At 40.2% G+C, this 23,274-nt stretch overlaps 1 protein-coding gene across 2 annotated transcripts; it reads left to right on the top strand.

Annotated features, from left to right (window-relative positions):
* The first annotated feature begins 6,443 nt into the window (after window positions 1-6,443).
* tbx1 (T-box transcription factor 1) lies at window positions 6,444-17,181 on the top strand. Of its 2 annotated transcripts, none has more exons than XM_020650575.3 (8): window positions 6,444-7,342; window positions 8,474-8,864; window positions 11,127-11,228; window positions 11,656-11,827; window positions 12,667-12,822; window positions 13,890-13,957; window positions 14,611-14,711; window positions 16,141-17,181. In XM_020650575.3, the coding sequence occupies exons 1-8, from the start codon at window positions 7,159-7,161 to the stop codon at window positions 16,524-16,526; spliced, it is 1,560 nt and encodes a 519-aa protein (XP_020506231.1). In that variant the 5' UTR covers window positions 6,444-7,158; the 3' UTR covers window positions 16,527-17,181. The 2 variants fall into 2 exon arrangements, with proteins under 2 accessions (XP_020506231.1, XP_065818842.1); XM_065962770.1 differs by having other exon boundaries at window positions 8,525-8,864.
* The last annotated feature ends 6,093 nt before the right edge of the window (window positions 17,182-23,274 follow it).

The raw sequence follows: 23,274 nt of genomic DNA on the forward strand, positions 1-23,274 counted from the left end.
ATAAACAAATAGCGGATGGTGGCACACATCTTTTCCAGACAACTGCAAAGGGGGAGGGAGAAAGTGAAAATGACTCTGTTCCTTCTTTGTTTCTTTTTTTTTTTTCCTGCGAGGCAGCTTGGACAAATAGTTCATCTAGTAAAGTCATCAAACCATCGTATTTAAGATGGCGGAAAGAAAAATGTTTTAAAAAGCACACGTCTTATTTTTCACATTTTTTTGGATAAATCATAAAACAAATAAAGAACATTTTTAAATCATATCAGGAGGCAGATATCCTGAATTCTTAGTTGTTAAAACATAATGTCATATTCTTTCTGAATCTTGTCCGTGCTTCCTCTGAGAATGGTAAAGGAATAATAAAGAGGAGGGGGGGGGGGATCATAAAATGAGTAACAAAAGGTGAAGTCTGCGGCCTATTTTCCCATGTTTTCAACAATGTGTGGGAATAAATATAGGACACACACTGGGGAATCGTGATTTTTCACCTTTGCTCAGCCATTGTGTTCATTTCCATTGTGATTTTTTTTTATGCACATGTTCACTTATGATGACCCCCAAATTACAAAGAAGAGGGCCGGGCTGGACGGGAAAACCACATTTATATGCCAACACGGAAATGTGTTTGGGCTTTTTTTTTACCTTTTCCCCAGAAATATAGCAACTCTATGTGCTTAACAAGTTCAGTAAAATAACAAACCAGATCTCGTAAAGGTCTGAACTGTTTGTAAAAGTATCTGTACCACATCCTTATAATGGATTTATTATGGATTTATGTATGGTCTATTTGATAGGGACAGATACAATACACATAGACAAACTGAAAACAGCAGCTATCAGAGTGTTTAAAGATGCTAATTTGCAACACTCCTCTCTAGAAGTACTTTTGTGGAAATAAGAGGTTAAAACAGTTCAAAAGGAAAAAAAGAAGAATAAACTGTGTACAGTAGGATACAGTAAGACACACATTTAGCTGTGATACAAACTATTAAACATGAGTACTGTATGTTGCTGAGCTTACCAGGATTTTGTGGCTTCCTTAAATGTGATGAAGTTGACAATAAGTTTTAGTGATCAGGTTGTGAGTTCCAGGATTTGACTCCTTTCACAGAAAAATCTGTGTGAGCAAAAAGATGTTTTGCAAAATGAAGCTTCCCACGTGAAGCTGCTCTGCTGCAGCCCTGTAGTTTCAATATGTATGTGTCTGCAGAAATGCTGAAGAGCAAGTTTCAACATAATGGAAGTCAAATGTGTAAAACTTAAAATATTGTGTTTAATGACTTGAAGGTGTGAAGCTTTGCTCTATGTCTGTGTTAAACTGTCTCTCTAAGATTAGTGCACCATGGTCGCCTTTAGGCATGACTGAAGCGCTGCTGAATTACCTTAAATATCTGCAAACATTTCCACACACGCGCATCAGTATTTACGATCTCCCCGTGCACACGCGCGCACTTGAGAAAAAAAATCGTTTTTATACTGTAATGATCTGTTTAAAAAAAAAAAGCATGCATAAATGCTGCAAAACAACGAGCCCATATATCATTAGAGGATGTTATTTTTTTAATTATTAGTATTTATTCATGATGGCACAAACCAACGGCGCGGAAAACGTCTTTTAAATAAGCGCCTGACCGCTCAGTGACAGATGTTAACTTGAAATGACAAACAGGGAAAAACAAACAGTGATAGACATCGGACACGTATTCATCACTGTGGTCAAATGTTTGGACGTTCAGACTGAAAAACACTCATTAGGATTCGCGCTGATGTGGACGTTTCAATAAATCAGAGGCCGGAGGTGGACTAGTCTATTTTTTTAAAATATATATTTTAAATTTGGAGGATTGAATGAAGGCATTCACTGATTGAACAAACACACAGAATTAGATCAGCGCTGGTGCTGAGAGGAAGGAGACTGCTTGCACCTGCACAACAAGAACCAAAAACAAATCCACGTACTCACCTTTACGCACAAAGACAAAATAGATTATTTTATACTGAAAGGCTTCTATTTGACTTTCCATGTAATGCGCGCGACTCCGCAGCAGCTCATATGGACATCAAAAACAGATTGACCCTCCATTTCCCGGGTGACAGTGTTTTACTACATTTTAAAGGAACTGTGGTTGTGCAGGTCTGGCTGGTACGATTAATTAAATTTAATAAAAATGATTGCTTCAGTCTTAATGCTTTTATAGCCACATGAGAAAATACGCATTTATGTTTATTTTACTACATTCTTAATGCATTAGGGGAAAAAATGTTGAGGATTTTAACCCTTTAAATGCCAGTTTGATGACATAATTCTAATATTTTTTATGAAAATGTCCTCAAAATGATTTAATGTTTGGTAGTTGTGAGCAGGGCGGAAGTTGTTTAAGAGATTTATGCAGAAAAAGGCAGAAAAAAATATGAATATGTACTATTTTTTTCAGCACTTTTTTTTTGGAAGTGGACATTTTTGTCCTTAATGTCTCAAGAGGGTAGTACATTTTTTTCAGTGTTGATGTATTAGAAAAATAAAAATTTTAATTCGAAAATTTTTCAAGAGAGAGACTTTCTTACAAAAAAATGTGTGCCGTATGTACTAACACAGACAAAACGATGGCCAGACCAAGAGGAAACATTTGCCCAAATGGTCAAAAATGTCCATAATGATGCATGAGGGTTAAAGGGGTCAAAAAGCTCCGGCAACACGTGCAGTATGAAGATCAACATTGTGAACTTTATTAGTCTGACGCGTCATCATGATGACCCTGATGAAGGCCACGAGCTGAAACGCTTGGGTCTAATAAAATGTATCTTCATACTACATGTGCTGCTGGATTCTTTTGACCTCTTCAAGTCTTTCACTCTCCGTGCACCTTTTGTAGTTGGTGAAGTTTTACCAGAAAATCCATTGCTTCTCCACCATTATTTAAAAGGACAGGGTCTCTGTTCACCCCCACAGTTTACTATATTAATATATTTAATGCATTTTTTTAAATGAGCTGCCAAAGAAAAGTCCATTTAACATTATTCATTAAACCAAAAATAATTAATATATTCCTCCCCAGATAATGATTCAGCATTCCTCGTGTCCTTTTATTCTTTAAGGTGAATTAAATACTCCTTGATTACGTGTTTCGTTTGTTTTTATATCAAAATAAAGGCCTTTCAATTATTTTTTTCTTCTAAATGTATAATGGATTTGTATTTATTTACTGCCTAAAGAAAACGGTGTCTCCGCTGTGAATGCTTCCTCCCGCATACCTGCGTCCCCGCGGAGAGGGAGCGGACACCCCGGGCCCTCTGCTGTCAGCGGTCAACTGCTCACTTCCTCTCCGTCTTCTTCAGGGACTCGCACTAATATTTAGATAGGATTGGGTTTAACACGTGGAGTGCGCCGCCTCGGTCCCTTGCAGCCTCACCCACGCAACATGTATGTGAAAAATCATTGTTTTTATGATCCGTGGAATGAAGCCGTGATTTATTATCTGTTAAATGACACGCGCGTGTAATTAATAACTGGATCGTCCTGATTGTGGCGCAGACAGGATCATTAAAATTAGAGAGTGGAGAATAAAAAGTAACTCCAGAGCATGAGACAACATGAGAGATAGTTTGAATGACTTCTGCTGGGAGGATAAATTAGAAAGAAAGAGGGATAAGAGGAAGATGGTGAAAAAAGCGCGCAGCCACGGGCCCTTCCAGATAAAAACCGATGATCTAATCAAATCTTTGCCGAACAAGAACACACAAACAGCAGCCGCGCGCTTTGACGTTTACGAGATCTGTGGCATTTAATGAGGCGTGGGTGGGAGTTGTTGTTTTTTTTTTGTCGGGGGGGGGGGGGGTTGGTGATATGCCATGTAACCACAACAAGACACACAAGAGCACGCAGGCCTCAGCTACAGGAGAAGCTTTTATAGGAAAGACAACAGCAAGAAACCCAAACAGAGTGTAGGGATCCGTGCTGTTCGGAGCTGACATGTCATCATGAGACAACCGAATGTTCAAACCCAACATCGATCACTCCAACAGGCTTTTATTTATTTTTTGATTAGATTAGATTGATTCTTTTTTTCTGAATTTGTTTTCCTATTTGTTTGATAAATCTTGTGCGTAAAAGCGCACCCCAAAATGAAACTACTCTACATGAAAGTTATCTTTCTTTCTGCTGGCCCTGTTTTCTTTCATTGTGTGCAGCCCGAAGAAGACCAGAGAATTGAACTATAAGGCAAAAAAACAAACAGATATGAATTCGTTTAAAATGTGGACACTATCGTCTTGTGCAAAATAAGCGCGGAAAAAAACAACACATCAAATCCTGTAAAATGTCCAAATCTGTAAATCGCAGACTGTCCTTTCAGCTTTAAATGTTTTTTAAAGATCATAGATTGATGCAAAAAAAACTCAAGCTGCTTAAACAAACAATAACATTTAAATGCATTATGCGGATGCAGTCATTGTCTACATTTAGAAACGAAGAATTAAAATGTTGAATATCAAAAAGCGGAATTTGATTAAATTTGTAAAGAAGTTTGGATTCAGAAGAACTTCATAACGAAGTTGTTGATTAGGACTCTAAGGCCTGAGAGAGACCTGTTGCGGTCATTTAACTAGCTCACGCTTACTATACACTTCATAAATATCACAAGTCTATTCTTTATGAAAGAGCAGAATCCAGAGATCTATAAGGACGTGTATAGGAGCAGCAGCTGCAGACAGATGTGTCTCCCGTTTTGTTCACACTGTTCAGTTTCTATCCGTCAGTGGAGCGGTGCAGCGGGTGTTCGGGCCTGTATCCTCTAATCAGTGAGAGCTGTTCACATACTTTGCTCACTTTGTCTACTTGTTGTCGGCTTTGGTCGGAAACGTGCTAAAGTCCTCGGGACACCGTCCACAGTTCGCGGAGAACCCCTCTGATCAAAGACGTGGAGATTATAGGCTGCATACATCTTTGTGAAAATGACGCTGCTGTCGGGGGAACAAAAAAGATTAGGATGATGTTATGATGAGATTTCCACAAGTAAAGGAAAGTTTACAGCTGCACCTTGTGGAAACTATCAGGCTCCAACGACAGACAATGTGGAGCCTTCATGCGTTATTAATTGCCTACTATTTGTGTTGCTAATGCACAGAAATAAATTGCGTTTTTAAGTATTGTATGCATATAAAGGTGATTTATCAAGCACTGACTCAATCATTATTCTTATTTATCTTGAACCTCCTGTTATTTCTGCTGTCACTGACTCCGCTCTAAAAGTGTTAGGGAAGATGTTTTTTTTCCGTGGTGGAACTATCCGCTGTTAAAGTTTATGTAGTTTAATGTATTTATTTTATTCCAAAGTGTGCCGTCTTGTCCACATGTGCAGAGCTGAATCCCCTCCGCTGTGCTCTCTGGTCTGGCTTCTCCTGAGGGCCTGCGAGCAAAATTCCAACAAACACAGTCTCTTCCCATTCTGTTCTGCTCCTGTATTCTGTCTGTTATCACCTGCGCATTTACAAAAGGAGGCTTCCGACTTGGCAATGATGAAGTGAGACGATATCGATGGCATCATATCTGATTTAAAAAAAAAAAGAAAAGAAAAAAACGACAACACAGAGAGGAAAACATAGTGTTGGATGACGCACAAGGTCTGAGTGCGCCGTGCGTAATTATTAATTTTACCCAATAATCCATGCGTCATCTATCTATCTATCTATCTATCTATCTATATATCTATCTATCTATCTATCTATCTAATTTTGTCTCCATACCGCTCGCTGCAGTAGTTTATTTGTGCTTCCTGCCTCCCGTTGAGAAACATCCAAAACAAACAGGACTAATCCTCTAACTGCTTTATCTCATTAGATCCCCGCCGCTGCCTTTCACGCTTCATTTAATCAAGCTGTAAATTAGACTATAAGCTTGCGATCGCTGCCGATCCGACCAAACACACACACACACACACACACACACACACACACACACACACACACACACACACACACACACACACACACACACACACACACACACACACACACACACACACACAATCTTTTGATTCCCCCGCACATTATAAAAAGCTGAACCTCGATAAGCTGAGAATCAACGAGGGGTCAAGTCCAGCTCGGGGCCTGAAGCGCTATGTGCGTGTTTATTCTAACTGCAACACTGCTACATACATTGGGATGTGATCTGGTGAAATTACGCAGTTAATGATATTGGAAGAATGTGTATTCAGTTGGCAGATATAAGTGGGGTGGATTGTTTGAATAACAAAATATTTATCTCAGATGGGAAAGTGTCGCTAAGTCCTGTGAATCATTTAAAAACTTCTACTTTGTTTCATTCCTGATTTTCTTTCATCCACATTTACTTTCCGACTCAATCCTTATTTGTTTCTTGAAACCATGAAACACCCCAACAGATTAAATTTTAAGGACACAACGTGAAGTTTTATTATGTCTTTGTGTTTAAATTCAGATTTTTTAAGTTCTGCACATTCAGAGTGAATGTTCCCGTACAAGTGGTTTTGCTCTTCAGCCCCTGATGTTCGAACAGAAGGCAGCTCTATCCGGACTCAGACTGTTAAAATATGCAAACGTACATATAAGCCCATAATTTACTGGAAAAGTGGCGCATTTTGACGCCGGACTTTTGCAATGACGTTGGAGTCGAAGTCAAATGACTGTCTTATTGAAATAAAACATCCAGTGCGGAGCTGCAGACACCTTTTTTTTCCTGGCGGTGCAGGGGAGGGGAGGCGTGGATCTTGCTCACTTTTGACATTCTCGTTGCAGTAGTAGCTTCTCCTCAAGGCAGGACTCAGATGACACCACCCCGACATCGACCAGAGGAGCAACAAGGGAAGCGCTCTCTCTCTCTCTCTCTTCTCTTCTCTGCGGATGAACTTTGTTTTGACACCAGGACGCGTTTAAAAGTTCATCAGATGAATCGGAGCACCGTGGAGCATTTGACGTCTTCACAATAGCAGCGGGGAGAATACTCTGAGAACAGTCCAGCTCAGAGTCTCGCACACTCGGAGCTCCGGGGGCGGAATGTGAAAAACCCCATTTTTGGCGCATGATCTTCTCCGTGGTGAGCTGCCTTCTCCTGCTTTCTGTGCGGTTGGAAAGCGGAGGAGGAGGAGGAGGAGGGACGGCTTTTCCCGACCCGAGCCCTTGCCTATGGACGACGGAGGTCCCCTCTCTCCAAAGGCGAATGCTTTCAGTATTGCCTCTCTGATTTCGGCTGCAGAGCAAGCAGGAAACGCAGCGTTTCACAAACAGAGCGCCGGCCTGGACAAGCCAGACCTGCACAGCCACAGCTCCTTTAAAATGCACTACAGCACTGTCACCCGGGAAATGGAAGGTAAATCTGTTTTTGATGCCCATAGAGCTGCTGTGGCCTCTTTACATCTCACCCAAAATTACGTAACACTCCTGCGTCTGTTCGGTTAATCGACTTCACCAAAACGCACAATCATTATCAAAGCGCAAAACAACATATCAGTGTTGTTATGTGTGCACAAATCAAACTGTGGTTAAATCAACAACCCTAAAATAATATTAATTTAGTCCTGTCAAGGAGAAGTATGCACACATAGCAGTCAGAGAGTAAAAAAAATAAAGGTTTCCCATTCCAAAAGCCCAAAGCGTTGCACAAAGCGTCAGCTTTAATTCGAACAGAGTCACAAAGATTGAAAACGAAGTAGGAGGAGGGTTTACACTCGTGCCCTGTGCGTAATGGTGAAAACAGACCATAATGCGCATTTCCAGCTCGGAGGGAGGTGTATATCCATACCAGGGGTCTATTTGTCCAAAAGTCACCTGTTTGTTTGTTCATGCAAATCAATGTGTGTTTACCTTGCAGACCGTTTACCCTCCGATCGGACGAGCAGATCCTCTATTGTTTGCTGACGGGGGTGATGTGGGCGATACCCTTATCCAGAAGTTAAATGGGTGCCGGAAAGGCCATTAAAAGGGGGCGCACTTCACTGTCAATCAGTCTCGTCCCAAGGCGAGGAAAAGGCACATTACCTGAAGTTCCTTATCTAAATAGAAATAAGAACCGGTTTTATCGCAAAGGGGAGGCCCTCTGCGTCAGATAAGAGACGAGGCAGGGTTGCAGTGTAACACACTGCAGCAGTGCACAGCAGAGGCCGCGCACAGCGTGATCGATCCACAGGAGAAACGCTCACAGCTCCTTTCTGCGTGAAGCAGGCTTTCTCCGCGAGCAGCGCACTTTTTGGGGAACATTTACGTCTCTATTCTGACGCTTATCTGTTTTACATTCGGTAGGCTGTATTATGCCGGCAGCGGATGCAATCTCAGGAATTAAAACGCAGTCGAAACGGAAACTTTTAAAGCGAACGGGTTGCTCTCGTGTGTGACTTCTTCGTCTGGAGATCGCTGAATTCTGCTTCTGTTTTTACCCTCTGTGTTATTACCGACTTCTGTGCACGGCATATTTAGTAAATCCAGTCTTTTGGGATGATTTCAGCCATATCCAGCCCGTGGCTGACGCAGCTGTCCCATTTTTGCGATGTTGCAGCCTTCACGACGAGCAGCCTGAGCAGCCTCAACACGCCGGGGGGCTATCACCTCTCTCCGTCACCCGGGGACCCCTACAGCCAACATGAGTCCCACTTCGAGCCGTGCCCGGCCGCCCAGCACAACTACAACTACCCGGGGTCTAACCCGGGCCAGGCCCCGCCGAGCGACAACGGGACTCCCAACTGCTCGTCGTCGTCCTCCAACTCCACGCCGAACAGCAAAAGTCTGGTGAAGAAGAACCCCAAAGTGGCCAACATTAACGTGCAGCTGGAGATGAAAGCTTTATGGGACGAGTTTAATCAGCTGGGGACGGAGATGATCGTTACTAAGGCTGGCAGGTGAGCACAGAGTCCACTCGGGACACACACCGAAAGTAGACCGGACAAATACTGCAGAAGAGAGCACACTCTTTAAACACCCAACATTAGGACTGTTCGATTAAGGAAAAGTCATGGCACAAAAAAACTAAACTGCAGCTTTTATGTGCTAAATTTAATTTATTTTATCAGCAATCAAGAGCAAGGACATTTACGGAACATGTTTCTCAATATAGATTCAGTTTAACTGAACATTTGTTATTGCAGAGTCATCAAATCAAATCAAAGAGAAACGTGTTTTATACACACAAATCCATAGATTTTAGAAGAACTTTCTTTTACACTATTCTTTCTTATGCTTGAAGTTGTTGTTGTTGTTGTTGTTTTTTACACTAAGATAACACACGAGGGTTCAAACTGGTAAAACTCTATTGCACAATAACACAAATACTCCCTCAAATGTTTGTTTACATCCAGATGAATTAAAATAAGGAACAGAGACCTTTGCGTCATTATGTTAGACTTTATGAGACATATTTAATAAAAAGCTGTGCAGGCGAGAGCAGGCCTTCTGACCAGGAGATGATTTAAAGTCTAAAAACAAACGCATCAGCACAAATATGTGGATGTGTCAGTGTGCGTGTGTGTGTGTGTGTGTGTGTGTGTGTGTGTGTGGGTGCGTGTGTGTGTTCGTGCTAAAACACCGTGACGATCTGATCCTACCTGCTTTTTATGGATTTAATAAGAACTACTCTGGCCCTCGGCTGGTTCCTCCGCCGTCAGTCTTTAACTTTTACGCAGCGCTCTCACACGGAACAGGGTGGCACTTGTTTTTCTTTAAATATTTATTTGATTAAAATTAAAGATCAGACCCCACAAGAGACGATTACAGCTCTGCAGTTTTGTTTTTATTCCAGCCTTGACACGTGTTTACTCTTTCTTATTTCCTCATTATAGGAGTGTCTGTCTGCCCCTCTCCCTTTTCCTCTTTTCTATAAAAATCCTCTGTGGTTACATAAGCTGCGTAAATACACCGAAATCTGGTTCCGATTTTTATAAAGGTCAGTTAAATGGATACATGACCTCGACCTTATTTATTCTAATTATTAGAAGAATTAGAGGGTCATTTATAGCGTAGAATAATACTTTGTGTCTTCGCGCTGGACTGAATTCTCACAGCGTTCACCTCTGACCCTCACTGAGAGCCAATAAAATGCAGCTCTAAAATATTCCGTTTACTTTTATCTAAAGGTGTTTGTCATGTTTTCGAGGCTCCCATGTGTTTGTCAGCGGAGCAGTAATACAAAGAGGCATGAGATAATTGATTTAATCCTGAAAGTGAAGGGTTGAGTTTCCCCGCGCTGCTGTCTGTCAGGAGAAAGGAGATCAGCAAGCAGAGCACTTTAAGAGCTCCTTCAGCCTCACCTAGCCACAACACTGACGTTAATTGAGCGTTGATTTTGGGCTCCCTTTCACTGACTCGCTGGATTACTCAACTTTCGGCTGAAGTTCTTGGGGGGATATGGATCTAGTCTGAATAGTGACCCGCGTGAAATGGAGGGGGGAAAGAAATGGCGCTGACGAACCTGTTGCATATAGAACACCAGCACTAAAAGCAAAACGTCCCTAATATTACCATCCTCATTTCTAGGCCGAAATCAGAAAACGTGTTTATTATAAATTAATTAAATTCCTAATGCATCGGCATGCAGAAAACAAATCTTTTAAAGGAAGGATTGAAGTGTAAATTTCACCTGATTTAAAAAAAAATTAAACTTAAAAACAAGCAGACTTTCTAAAAATCTCCTCGACATAAGGCAGATTGAAGTGTGTGTGTGTGTGTGTGTGTGTGTGTGTGTGTGTGTCTTTAAGTGTCTGAAACTCATCAAAACAGCAGAAAAGATCTATATAGAGAAAAGGACAACAGACCGGAAGCTGGATTCAGATTAAGTAGATTTTTTTTTACGCATTGACTGACTCAGGTTGTTTCTAGTCGCTGGCTTCAGTCTCCTTGTAGCCTCCAGCTCGGGCCGACAGGAGGCTCTGCGGGCCGGGAGCTACATGCCGGTCGCTGTGCTAACACGCGGCTGTTTCTGTGTAAAATATTTCGGCTCCTCTGACTCATTAGAAACACTTACAAAAAGCAATGAAAACATACAAATAAGCCCGTTGTAAAAAAGTGGGACAAACAAAGTAAATGTGCACCCTTCATGCAGCTGCAGCTACAAATGCTAAAAGTTATATTTAATAGTTCCTCTCTTGTTTTTATTTCCCCTTTTCTAGGAGAATGTTTCCAACTTTCCAAGTCAAAATATTTGGGATGGATCCCATGTCCGACTACATGCTCCTGATGGACTTCCTGCCCGTGGACGACAAACGTTACAGGTAACTTTTTGGACACGTGGTTCTATAGGGCACCTTAAACAGAAACACACACATGTGATCTGCCAAGAAAACTGTGAGGAACATTAAATATGTTATGTGTTTTTTTTATTGAGCTGAACAAACAGTATGCACTCTGCAGAAATTAATCCCACAGCAAAATTTAAAAAAATTACAGTACAGTGTTTTTACGCAGCGTTTTTCTAAATGAACCCTTTAGGAATATATTTACAATTAATCGATTGGTGCCCGAAACTATTTTATGAAATATTTCCTACATTATCAGGGTTATTGTTTTGGAAAAGCCCCACTGTGTTGTCGACTTTTAATTGATTTTTTTGTGAGCGTCCGGGTTTTAGTGACGTGAATCATGTCGGAGATTAAGTCGAAATTTTAATTCTAACTGGGTTTTTTTGTTTCGCTCTTGCAGGTATGCTTTCCACAGCTCCTCGTGGCTCGTTGCCGGTAAGGCGGACCCTGCCACACCGGGCAGGGTGCACTACCACCCGGACTCTCCGGCGAAAGGCGCACAGTGGATGAAGCAGATCGTCTCTTTCGATAAACTGAAACTCACCAACAACCTGCTGGATGACAACGGCCATGTGAGTGCGCAATAAGTCAATCAAGGATTCAGCGAGGCTGCAGCATTTAATTCACCGTAACGAGGTGCATTATTTAGTCACAGTTTAAGATGTTATCGACGCTTAAAGGAGTCATTAATATGCAAATCAACTTTAAATACATCTTTTAAACATTATCTTACACGGAGGCTGAACATTTTATTCTTTAGTAAATTGATTGATTAAAAATAATTACATTTTTAATTAGAAGTCAGATATTTTAATTAGAAGGCAGCTGTTCCTCAAAGGCTGCTTTCAATCCACCAAACTGCGCTACACAGCATGTTTAACTCCGGAACTGGAAACAATTTCATCCCGACCTCTTGATCCTCCTGCGTCTCTCTGTGCGTCACTTTCAAAGCGCAAAGAAAACGAGATTTATTTTAATATTAGAGAATCTATTGAATTATTCTCAGGACTGCAGGATGAAAATGAGGATGAATCAGTTTATTTTTTCCATCTGAGTTAATGGATATCCTGACAAAATCTTCCTTACTGTTCTTTAAAGATTTAGATGTCCATAATTTGACACTAAACATAGTCAGGTTTTAAAAAAAATAAGTAGTACTGACCAAACCTGCAAAAATATCCACACATAGTCATGCATCTTGACTGTGCATGTTTTTCATATTAATTAACAGCTTCATTAAGGCTTTATGCTTTTTTATTTATTTTTATTATTTTGTGCGTAATCGCCGTTTTTTAATTCTATAGTTCTTATTTATCACAATCTTGTGACCACACCAGAGGATCTGCTTGTCGGCTTGTTTACAAAATAATGTCTGAGTTCTGATAAGTCCTCTGTTTTTTTTCTTTTATAGATCATCCTGAACTCCATGCACCGCTACCAGCCCCGGTTCCACGTGGTGTATGTGGACCCCCGCAAAGACAGCGAGAAGTACGCCGAAGAGAATTACAAAACCTTTGTTTTTGAGGAGACCCGCTTTACGGCGGTCACAGCGTACCAGAACCACCGGGTAAGAAGTCTGTCTTTAAAGTGTGGCAAACTAACACCGTGTGTTTAGTGTGCAGAGACAAACAGCAGGTTCATGTGACCTGATTCTAAAGGCCTTTAAATATGTTCAAACGTCATGCGTACAGGGAGAGAAAATGATCGGAACACACATCTGATCAAAAAATTAAGATTTACTAAATTTTATTTAAGTGGATTTCTGCTTTTTTCACTGTGGGACAGTAATTGTTTTTTGAGTATAAAAGTCTTAGAGCGCTTTTTTTTGTGCGTAAATGTTGCCTCTGCTCTTTACGCACAGCCGTGCTCCTTACATGCTTTGCCTCTGCTCTGTCCTCCATCAGCTTCGGCGTCTGCTTAGATTTACACATCAGATCCGTTTAGTCGTAGCGAGTGAAACATCAGATACAACTCTGTTCCTATCTGCGATATCTCAGTAAAGTTTGTCGCTGCGTAATTGTTACATTTAGTAATTCCGCATGGTGATCAGGCTGTGGAGGATTATATCATTTGATTACGTTAGAGGTTAAATGTAGCACATTTTCCAAAGTGGAAATTATTCTTTGATGTCCGGATGGCTGAAGAAAAAACACACAAGGGGGCTGCTTTTTAAAGTGTGGAAAAATAGAGACAACGTGAAAACAATGAGCTGCGAATTTAAAACGCAGTAAAGTAATAATGATGTTGAGAGAGTTAGTGAAGCGGTGGTTATGAATAAAACTGAGACTGAGTTGTTCCTACAAATGGTGACCTACATACAGTGTGGAGTGTTACAGAAGAGGTCAGAGGTGAACTTATGATTTAAAGCTGTGCATCATCTTGATGTTATATAATCATGTTTTTAATATTAGATATGATGCCACAGATGTACACAACATCAGTAATAAAATGTGTGAATATTTTTTAAATATGATTTTGAATTAAAAACAGCTTCGTGCTGCTGACATATATTTTATATATTTAAAGGAAGAGCAGACGATTTTAACATTTGAATTAACTATAGATTTTGAATGCAATAAGTAAATTTATTAAACGTACAGTGTGGTTTATTTTCTGCTCTGCTCTGGATTTCAGATCACACAGCTGAAGATAGCCAGCAACCCGTTTGCAAAGGGCTTCAGGGACTGTGACCCGGAGGACTGGTGAGTGCTCACACTCAAACTAAACACACACACACACACACACACACACACACACACACACTCTTTACTGGCAGGTTTCCCACACAGTGTAAGAAAACATGTGAAGAAGCATTTTGCAAAAATAGATTTGGAATTTGTTTTATCTCACTTATCTCTCAGATGGGTGGAGTTTGCAACATGAAAGAAAACAATGAGCGGCATGAAGTTTAGAAATCACTGGGTATTGTGTGAGAGTCAATCGACTGTGATTTTCTGTCACTGACAAATGTCCTCTTTATGTTGTAAAAAGCCACCCATCTGGTGTACTCAGGCGGCGTGCAGCCATGAGGAGACTTACTCCACATGCTGTTTGTCCTGCTCTGCAAACTTTCTTTAAAAGCATTACATGCAGCGATTACGTCAAAGTTAATGAAAACTTTGGATGCTTTTATAGCACAGGACAATCTGAGTCATGTAATCAGCTGCTGCACATTCATCCTTTGTAAACCAGGAGGGGGGACGGGGGGACGGGGGCTGTCGATGTGTAAATGCTCATTACATGCATGAGAGTAAACTCTTAAATGTGCATTCATCATTTTTATATATTTAAGAAAGAAACCCTTGACTTTTCCATTAAACGCGACTGTAACCTAAACCCTTCATTTCTGTTGCAGGCCCAGGAATCACAGGCCCGGCTCTCTGCCAATAATGAGTGCCTTTGCCAGAACAAGAAACCCGATGTCGTCCCCTCCGCAGCAGAACGGCTCCGAGAAAGGTCTGCAGCACGCCCTTTGTTTCATCTCACAACTCGTGCCTGTTATTTAAAAAAACACGACTCAGCCGCGTTTAACCTCTCAGCGTTTCAGTCAGGTTTTTTTTTTCAGTAGAATTCAAACTTCAGCTCATGTGTCCTTCATTTATGATGCATTAAACAGCGAGACAGGGCTTTTAATTAAACATCAAACATCAGCCGGTCAGAGTCACCCACTGCCCGACATGATGGAGGTCATGTTACCTGCAATAATTCATTTATAAAGATTTAATTTATCCTTTCAGTAACAACATTTAAAAAAATAATAATAATAATTATTAAAGTTTCTGCAAGTTTCACCTTCAAAAAGCTTCAGAGAGAAGATTTTATAAATAGGTTTTCTACTCACTGTGTATCTGTTTTCTAATATTCAAATTTCTAAATCAGTTTTTTAAATATAAATATTTGTGTTTTTTACGATTTAAGTTTTTTCATTTTTTTTTTTATTCGACAATTTATTTCACATAAACATAAATTCACATCATGTTTTTATCTGATGATTATATTGCAGCCTTTAAGTCTCTCAAAAGATCTAAACACAGCTTTAATAACATGACTAGTAATAAATACCGTCTCCATGGCGATAACACTGTCAGTCAGTTGTATTATTATACTTCAGGACGAAGTGCAGAATGTGCTACTTGTAAAAACAAACAAAACATGTATCATTGGAATTTGTCACTGGTCAGAAGTAGGGCAAGAATCATAATCATGACTATTTTTAAATGAAACAAGATCATGGATTTTATCACATCTGCATCTCGTGAATTTAGCGAACTAAACACTCTGAACACTTTGAAAAACAATCAATTAAAAATTAACATTATGCAATTATTACATACAATTTAAAAATCTAAAATAATAATAAACTGATTAAGTCTGTTTTTTGAGGTGGTGGTAAGGAACTCTTGTGGCTAAAAATCTAACAACAAACATTTTGAAACATTTACCAAACGGGACAAAACCTTGGACCTAAACGTAGCCACGGTCATCATTTAATTCTCTTGTTTTCATGATCATGGGACGACAAATATCCCGATCTCTTACCTCCAGCAAATAATTTTACATTCTGTTGACAAGCCTGAATAAATGTTGTATTTCATTTTTCATTTTTTTTAACCAGTAGGAATGTTAAGTTAAATCCTTGATGTATAAATCTCTTCCTATTCTTATTTTAAATATTTTAAGTGCTTATTTATGTATCTTTTCTTATATTGTTTTATTTGCTTTGATGACATGCTGCTGTAACATCACAATTTCCCAGTTTGGGATCAATAAAGTCATTCTATTCTATAAGTGAAACTGGATGCATGTCCCAGCTCTAACTAGTTAACCTCAGACTCAGACTGTGCCCTCCATGTCGTCTGACTCTCTCCTGTCTCTTTCTGTGCAGAGGACAGCAGGCGGGAGTACGAGCGAGACCCGAGCGGCACGCCCATACACGCCGACCCGGCTCACCAGCTCATGTCCCGGGTCCTCAGCCCCGCCTTGCCCGTCCCAGGAGGCCTCCACGCCGTCCCGCTCACCAGTGGCGGCAGACCCAGCCCTCCCCACGACCTTCGATCAGACCACCACGCCCTCCCGCCGGACACCCTCCATCACCACCCGTACAAGTACCCCACCACCTACGAACACTACCTGGGCGCCAAGACCCGGCCGTCGCCCTACCCGTTACCCGGTATCAGAGGACACACATACCACCACCACATGAACCCCGCCACAGCGAACATGTACTCAGCCACCAGCGGCCCCTCTAACTATGACTACGGGCCCAGATAATGGCGGCTCTCCACCGGGGGGAGAACGGCACACAGCACTCTGGGAAATGGGAGCGAGGCAGGAAAAGCAACACTGTCCTGTCTGTCTGTCGGCGGCTCACACAACCCGCAGGGAGCGTCCATCAGGCTGGATAAACCCCGCCATATTTATTTAAAGGAAAACCTTTACGGCCACCTGCTCTGAGGACTGTTTGACCTTTGAACCCCAAAAAGGCTAAAAGCTCCACACCAGGTAACTTAGCGGTGCAAGACATTGAGCCGGTCGATCAGGAGACAGGAGGGACCTCTCCTTAACTCAGACTTTTTTTGATCACAGACTGGAATTGAATTCTTTTATTTGTGTTGAATGCACTTTTTTGATTTGCCTTGTTTTTAATGCTTTCAAAAAAAAGCCATACGTTATTATAGTCCTCCATCGACCTTCTAGGTAGAAGAGATGTTTGCATGTTGAGCTCATTGGAGAGAAGAGGAGAGAGGCTGTCGAAACACAATCGAAATGTTTTTGTTTAAGAAAAAAAATACTAGATTTGATTTTGAAACGTTGTGAACATCCCGGGCCGCTCTGAGAAGTTTGTACCATGGCACTGACTTGCAGCAATTCAAAGTAAATAAATGAAGCAGACTGACTGTTCTGTATCTGTAAAATAAACATTAAATTCTTGTAATTCATAAAAAGAAAAAAAAAGCAGTCTATGAGCAGATCTTCAGTTCCTAAGCTGTGTGTGCTGCTGCTGGGGGGGGGAGGCGGGGGGGGGGGGGGGGGGGGGGGGGGGGCGTTGTGGGGGTTAAAGAAAGCGTACCTCACTGATAGCATTGTTCAGGTTTCTCCGGCCGGATTTGCCCGGTTGAGTCGGGATGCGGTGTCGGCTGCTCCAGCTCTCACTGGTGATCAGGACTTGGAGGCTGTCTAAACATTAGAACACACTGAAGTTCAAATGTTGAGGTCTGCACCTGGTTCTGTAAAAGAAAACACACACACACACACACACACACACACACACACACACACACACACACACACACACACTCTCTCTTAATAGCCAAACTCCCGACTTCTTCAAAAATCCTAATTTTTCAAAAATAAAAAATAAACATAAGAGTGTGAGACTTATGGAAGTGGTAGTAAATGTAGCAATTAATATGAATCTCTATTCACAGATGTAACATTCAAACTTGTACTCAGGGGTCTTTATTTTGGTGACCTGGTTTCTGTTCATAGTACGTTTGTAAGCTCAAATTGGCCAGTCACAAATCAGCACACGTTGGTGTATTTCTGCTGAATCTCTCTCTATGAACAGATATCTAAATGCAAGATTGGCTAACAGTCAGTTTCCAGATCACATACTTTGAATTGCATGACAGATCAAGTTTTACACACCTTAAAATTGCTGCATTTAAATAGTTAATCATGATTAATCACGTGTTGAAAATTTGATTATTTTGCATTTAAAATTACAAATTGTGAGGCTTTTATTTTGATTTGTTCTTAAGCTGAGAGTACTTTACTTGCTGTGTGCTTTTATTTTGAAAATTAAGTAAGGAGCTGCCGGTAGCTGGAAGGTTAAGACATGAACTATAAAAGCACATAAACAGGAAATGGTTAGAGGTCGTCAAACACAGTATTTAATTTAGTATTTAAAATGCACACAAATTAACTGGCATTTACTAAACACGTGTAAAAACACTTCATACAGACCGAAAGAAAAAAACACCACATCAGTTACATTTTCCTACTTTCCTAAAGGAAATCATCGCTCATATTTAATGGGACAGTGTGATGATATTTTAAGGATGTCACGCGCTCCTATCTGCAGCTACCCCCCCCCCTCCTATTTGAAGTCCTATGAAGAATGCTTTGTTGTCAAGGTTAATCTCGCTGGAAAGAAAAAAAAACTCTGCTTTTGGATTTGTGCGTGTCACCTCACCACGGGAAACAGAGCCTAATGATTCATTTTCAATCATGTATGTTTTTTTTCTCCTTGCCATGGAGCCGAGAGGAGGGGAAGAGGATGCCCGAGGGCGCCTGACCTCTGACTGTTTAATGGCTTGTAAAGGTGTCAAAGGTTAAATAATGTTTCCACTCATTTAAACGCCGCGACTAATTGGGTGTATCACTGTGTTGTGTTTGTGTGCGCGCTCACTAAAGCATTAAAGATATATGGGAATTATTTCAAAGCCAATTAGGACAATAATGACGTCTCGAAAAAAAATAGTTTACTGACCTAGGTCAAAATTTAGAATTAAATATCCTGAGTAAACCTGACTTTAAAGGTTAAAATTATCCGTTTCGATTGGGGCTAATTTATATACTACTAATAATATGCTGCAGCTAATTACTTCATTAATACTCCACTCTGCCTCAATTTATTTTAAGAAAGGAATAAGGTTTTTTAATTCAGCTAAATTAGGAATTTTAAGACTTTTTCTTTTTGTTTCTCATCCGGGTATCCCCCTCAAATATCTAATACAACCTGTTTCCGTGTTCCTGTGTTGTCCGGTCAGGGGGCCGCCTGGTGTGGACCGACGGCGGCCTGCAGGTGCTGAGATCCCGGGGAGGACCACGAGACAGCGCCGGTGTTGTGAGGAGAAACGCATACCTGCCAATTCCACATGCACCGCGCGGTGGTATAGTCTACATCCCATTCCTGGGGTCAAAGCTGTGATGTCAGAGTGTGTGTAATAAACACGAAGTGTCTGTAAAGCGTTTTCATTATCCTGCGTAAATATGAGTTGCAAACTGTGTTTCACTCTGAAGTGTCTGCAGAGGAAATGTAAGAGTGGATTAAAAATACTGCAGTGTAGAAAATGTGTCTGCCATAGTTTAGATTGTCCTGTGAGGTGCATGCAGTTCTCGATATAACACCGGGTTTATGGTTTGTGACATTAATCTTCTCCACTTCACGCTGAGGCTCGTGGGGACTTTGGCAAGAGTATCGCACGCGAGAGGAGAGAGAGAGGGAGAGAGAGAGAGAGAGAGAGAGAGAGGGGTCGAAAGGTGAAATTGAGACTAATTATAGGTTTCTTCTAACACAGAAGAAACATCAATTAGACTGCCCATGCGCGTAGTAAAAGGCTGTTATCTGTATTATGAAGGATCATTTGACCTCACTGACCGCAGTGGGAAAAAAAAACAATCACAATGTAGGCTATCTGTGCACACTTAGGTAAATTAAAGGAAGCATATCCTATAAAAAAAAGTGAGTTTATAGCCTCCATTTCAGCCAGAGGAGACACTTTAAGGAAGGCCAATTTAAAAACAAAAACAAAAACCCCTATATTTCTATATATTCAGTGGTGTAGTGAAGGGTATACACATTTGTTTTTCAGTCTACAGGGTATACCCACTTCTAAATCCCCTCTGATTCATCATATTCAGTAGTATATGCTGCAATTTGTTTTCCCTTGGACGGTGAAGGGACTTTGTAGTAGTCTCATCCTGTCGTCTGTTTGCCAGTTAAAATGATAAAACCTGCTCTTCTTTTGTGGTAAATGTTCATTCATAACAATCCCTACTCCCGTTGAGGAGTCTTACATGTCACTGTTTATAACAGAGGCCGTTTATCCTGTGCTGGACCGGACACTTTGGGGGAAAAATGAAGAGTATACCCACTTGTTCAGGCACCACTACACCTCTGAATATAATCTATAAATGAAGCTGAGTCAGCACAGTGAGGTCGTGATAAATCAGAGGAGGAGGGAGTATATCGATGCTGCCTGTAATATCAAACGCTTCATTAAAGTCAAGCTCAGCTGTGAACCAAGCAGTTGCCTGTTGACAAGCAGCACCTCTGGAGATAGTTTAATAGAACATACAGGAGAAAATATCATTTTAAGGTGAATTATTTTAGAACAACATTCAAACAAAGATGTGTTTCAATTTATGTAGTAAAATTATGGAATAGTCCAGAGAGCCGTACATTGCTGTGTGAACGCTCGACGATTCAGAAGTCTTTATCGCTCAGTATGAGTCTGAAGAATCATGTTGGAGTTGATCCTCGACTCCTAAAGTTGACCTGAATGATTGGTTTCTCTGTCCTCTGTTAAACGTGGGGTGGATTGTACTCACACGAGGATTATGTGAATGTGTGTGTTTTTACAGTAAATTACTGTATTGTAAAATAAAGACAAAAAAGAACATTTCTACTTATGTATTAGTCATCGTACAAATTGTACAAAGGGCAGGTTTTTACGTTTTCCTTCCTCGTTCTTTGTAAAAGTAAAAAATAGAAAACAAAGTATTCCTCTACATTGAACTGCTTCAAAAAAACAAAATCAAACAAATTCAATAATCAGAAAAAAATCTCCCCTAGATCAAAAACATGGCTTCAGTATTTGTTCAAAGTGGAATTTATTTGTATTATTATTAAGTTACAGGTATACTGCATACTTTAAATTACTTTATATGCTGATGAATTGTGCTGTGATTAATTACAGAATAACTTTTAATACTGAAGTAACCTCAGGTTTGTTATTGTCTCCATCTTTAGTATTGAAGTTGTTTAACTTTGCATCAAATAATATCTATAAATGAAATGTTCTCCTGTCGTATATCACACCTGTGCAGAATGACTCGGTCCTCGTAGACATGACATCCAGGTCTTATCGGGTCCTGCTGAGAGGAGATCAGAGCCGTTTGTATGAATAATCACAAATGTCACATGTTGAATGTCCTCTTAAAAACAAATTTTCTGAATTCAACTCATGAAAGGACAAAGTTTAACAGGCAGAGAGGAGATTTTTTAATGGCTCTACAAAGACAAAGACTACACACACGTACTGCACACATCTCTACAGGTCGCCCACATGAAGACATTTAGCCAGAGGTCACAGATCAAGTTAACCGACTGCATAGGAAGTCATCATCACTGCTCCTTACAAGGTTGTTCTGCCTCCCACTTACGAGGTTTTCACACCTGTGTTCATTGCAGATTTGAGCTATATTATATTCCTCTTGTTTATATATTCTCAGAGGACTATCCAGGGTTTGTAGGAGATATTTTAAACTCTTTGCAAACTTAAAAAATATGTGATTTTATAGCCAGAGAAACTGTGCCTACTGGAGGAAGTAAAGTGAATTACACCTCAAAACTCAGTGAATCAGCACGTTGCCTTTCTCATGTCACATCTGAACATATCAAGATTATAACCGTTTCTTTATTAAATACCCTTAAACATTGCACTATATATCCAGTGTATTCTCCATATGTATGTGTGTGTAGATATTTGATTGTATTTGTATTTTCTTTTGCTCGTCAAATCTTAGGTCCAGGCCTCCTCGTGGTCATCAGGTTCATCTCTCTGTCTGTGTCTGTGTGTTGTTTGTCCTCCTGTTTTTGTCTCTCCTGTTATTTTAATTTCTTGGTTTTGTTTTGTCTGTATTGTGTGTCTAGGACCCCCTCAGAAACAAGATGGTTCATCACAAGCTGTTCATCCTAATAAACAAATCTGTATCAATAAGTTCTGATTTGGTTTTGACTCTTTCATTTTTATTTGATTTTAATGTTTTTAGTTTTTGAAAATGCTTTGTTTTAGTTCAGTTTTATTTGATTTGTGTTGTCTCTGAATTGTTAATGGTTCAGGAAAAGATATCACTGAGTGTGTATCTTTAAAAACATGGAGGCTGCAGTCCTCAAAGCAGGCGGCCCAGGTTCAAATCCAGCCTGTGGCTCCTTTCCCGCATGTCATTCCCCACACTCTCTCTCCCTGATTTCCACCTCTATCCACTGTCCTGTCTCTCCATTAAAGGCTCAAAAGCCCAAAAATAAATCTTTAAAAAAAAAATATATATATATATTTTATAAGAAATGGAAAAAAAGCGTTAAACTTCTGCAGTCAGAGAGCTCATCCATACAAACAAACCAATAGGATAGGTTTTGTGCAGATGTGGAAAGAGTACTGAAATATTCTACTCAAGTAAAAGTACTATAACTTTGATGAAACTTTACTTAAGTACAAGTAAAACAACCAGTTTAAAAATGTACTCAAGTAAAGGTAAAATGTAGCTCCTTTAAAATTTACTTGAAGTAAAATTACTTAGTTTTTTTTTTGGGATTGAGTTTTTTTCCCCACTAAAGTCAAATCTTTAAAAATTAAAGTGCATTAACAAAATAAAACACGTCGACACAAAACATTGAGACATGATATTTAAAACACTAAGGGAGGTTGAATGTGTCATTTCAGTCGAGACCACCCCATAAAACATTTTCAAATAATACAACCACTGAAGGTGGATTCTTTTCTTCATCAACAAACACCAACATCAGTCATACTCCAGATTTGGAAATCCAAACAGGTCAAGGTCATACATGTTGTAACTTTCCCTAAATGACCCAAACAAGACCAAAATCTGAGAATCAGGGACATTCAAGATGCTTTAAGACAAAACTGCATCAACTCTTGTTATTGTAATTCTTCTTCTGTGGTGTTTATTGGAGGTTGACATTGCAGTTGTTTTTTCTTTTGTTATTACCTTAGGGACTCTGTGATTTAAAATATTACTTACATACTAAAATAAAACCTACTTCAGTAAAAGTTAAATTACAGATAAAAAAAAAAACTACAAGTACACAAAAATACGACTCAATTACGGCAACACGATTAAATATAATTCACTATTTTCCACCTCTGGTTATGTGTCACTCAGTATGTTTGTGTCGGGGGGGGGGGGGAGGGCATGTTCAAATCCGACCTGTGGCTCCCTTCCTGCATGTCTGTCCCCACTCTCTCTCTCTCTCTCTCTCTCTCTCTCT

This window comes from Labrus bergylta, chromosome 2 (assembly GCF_963930695.1).
Source record: "Labrus bergylta chromosome 2, fLabBer1.1, whole genome shotgun sequence".
Taxonomy (NCBI): Eukaryota; Metazoa; Chordata; class Actinopteri; order Labriformes; family Labridae; genus Labrus; species Labrus bergylta.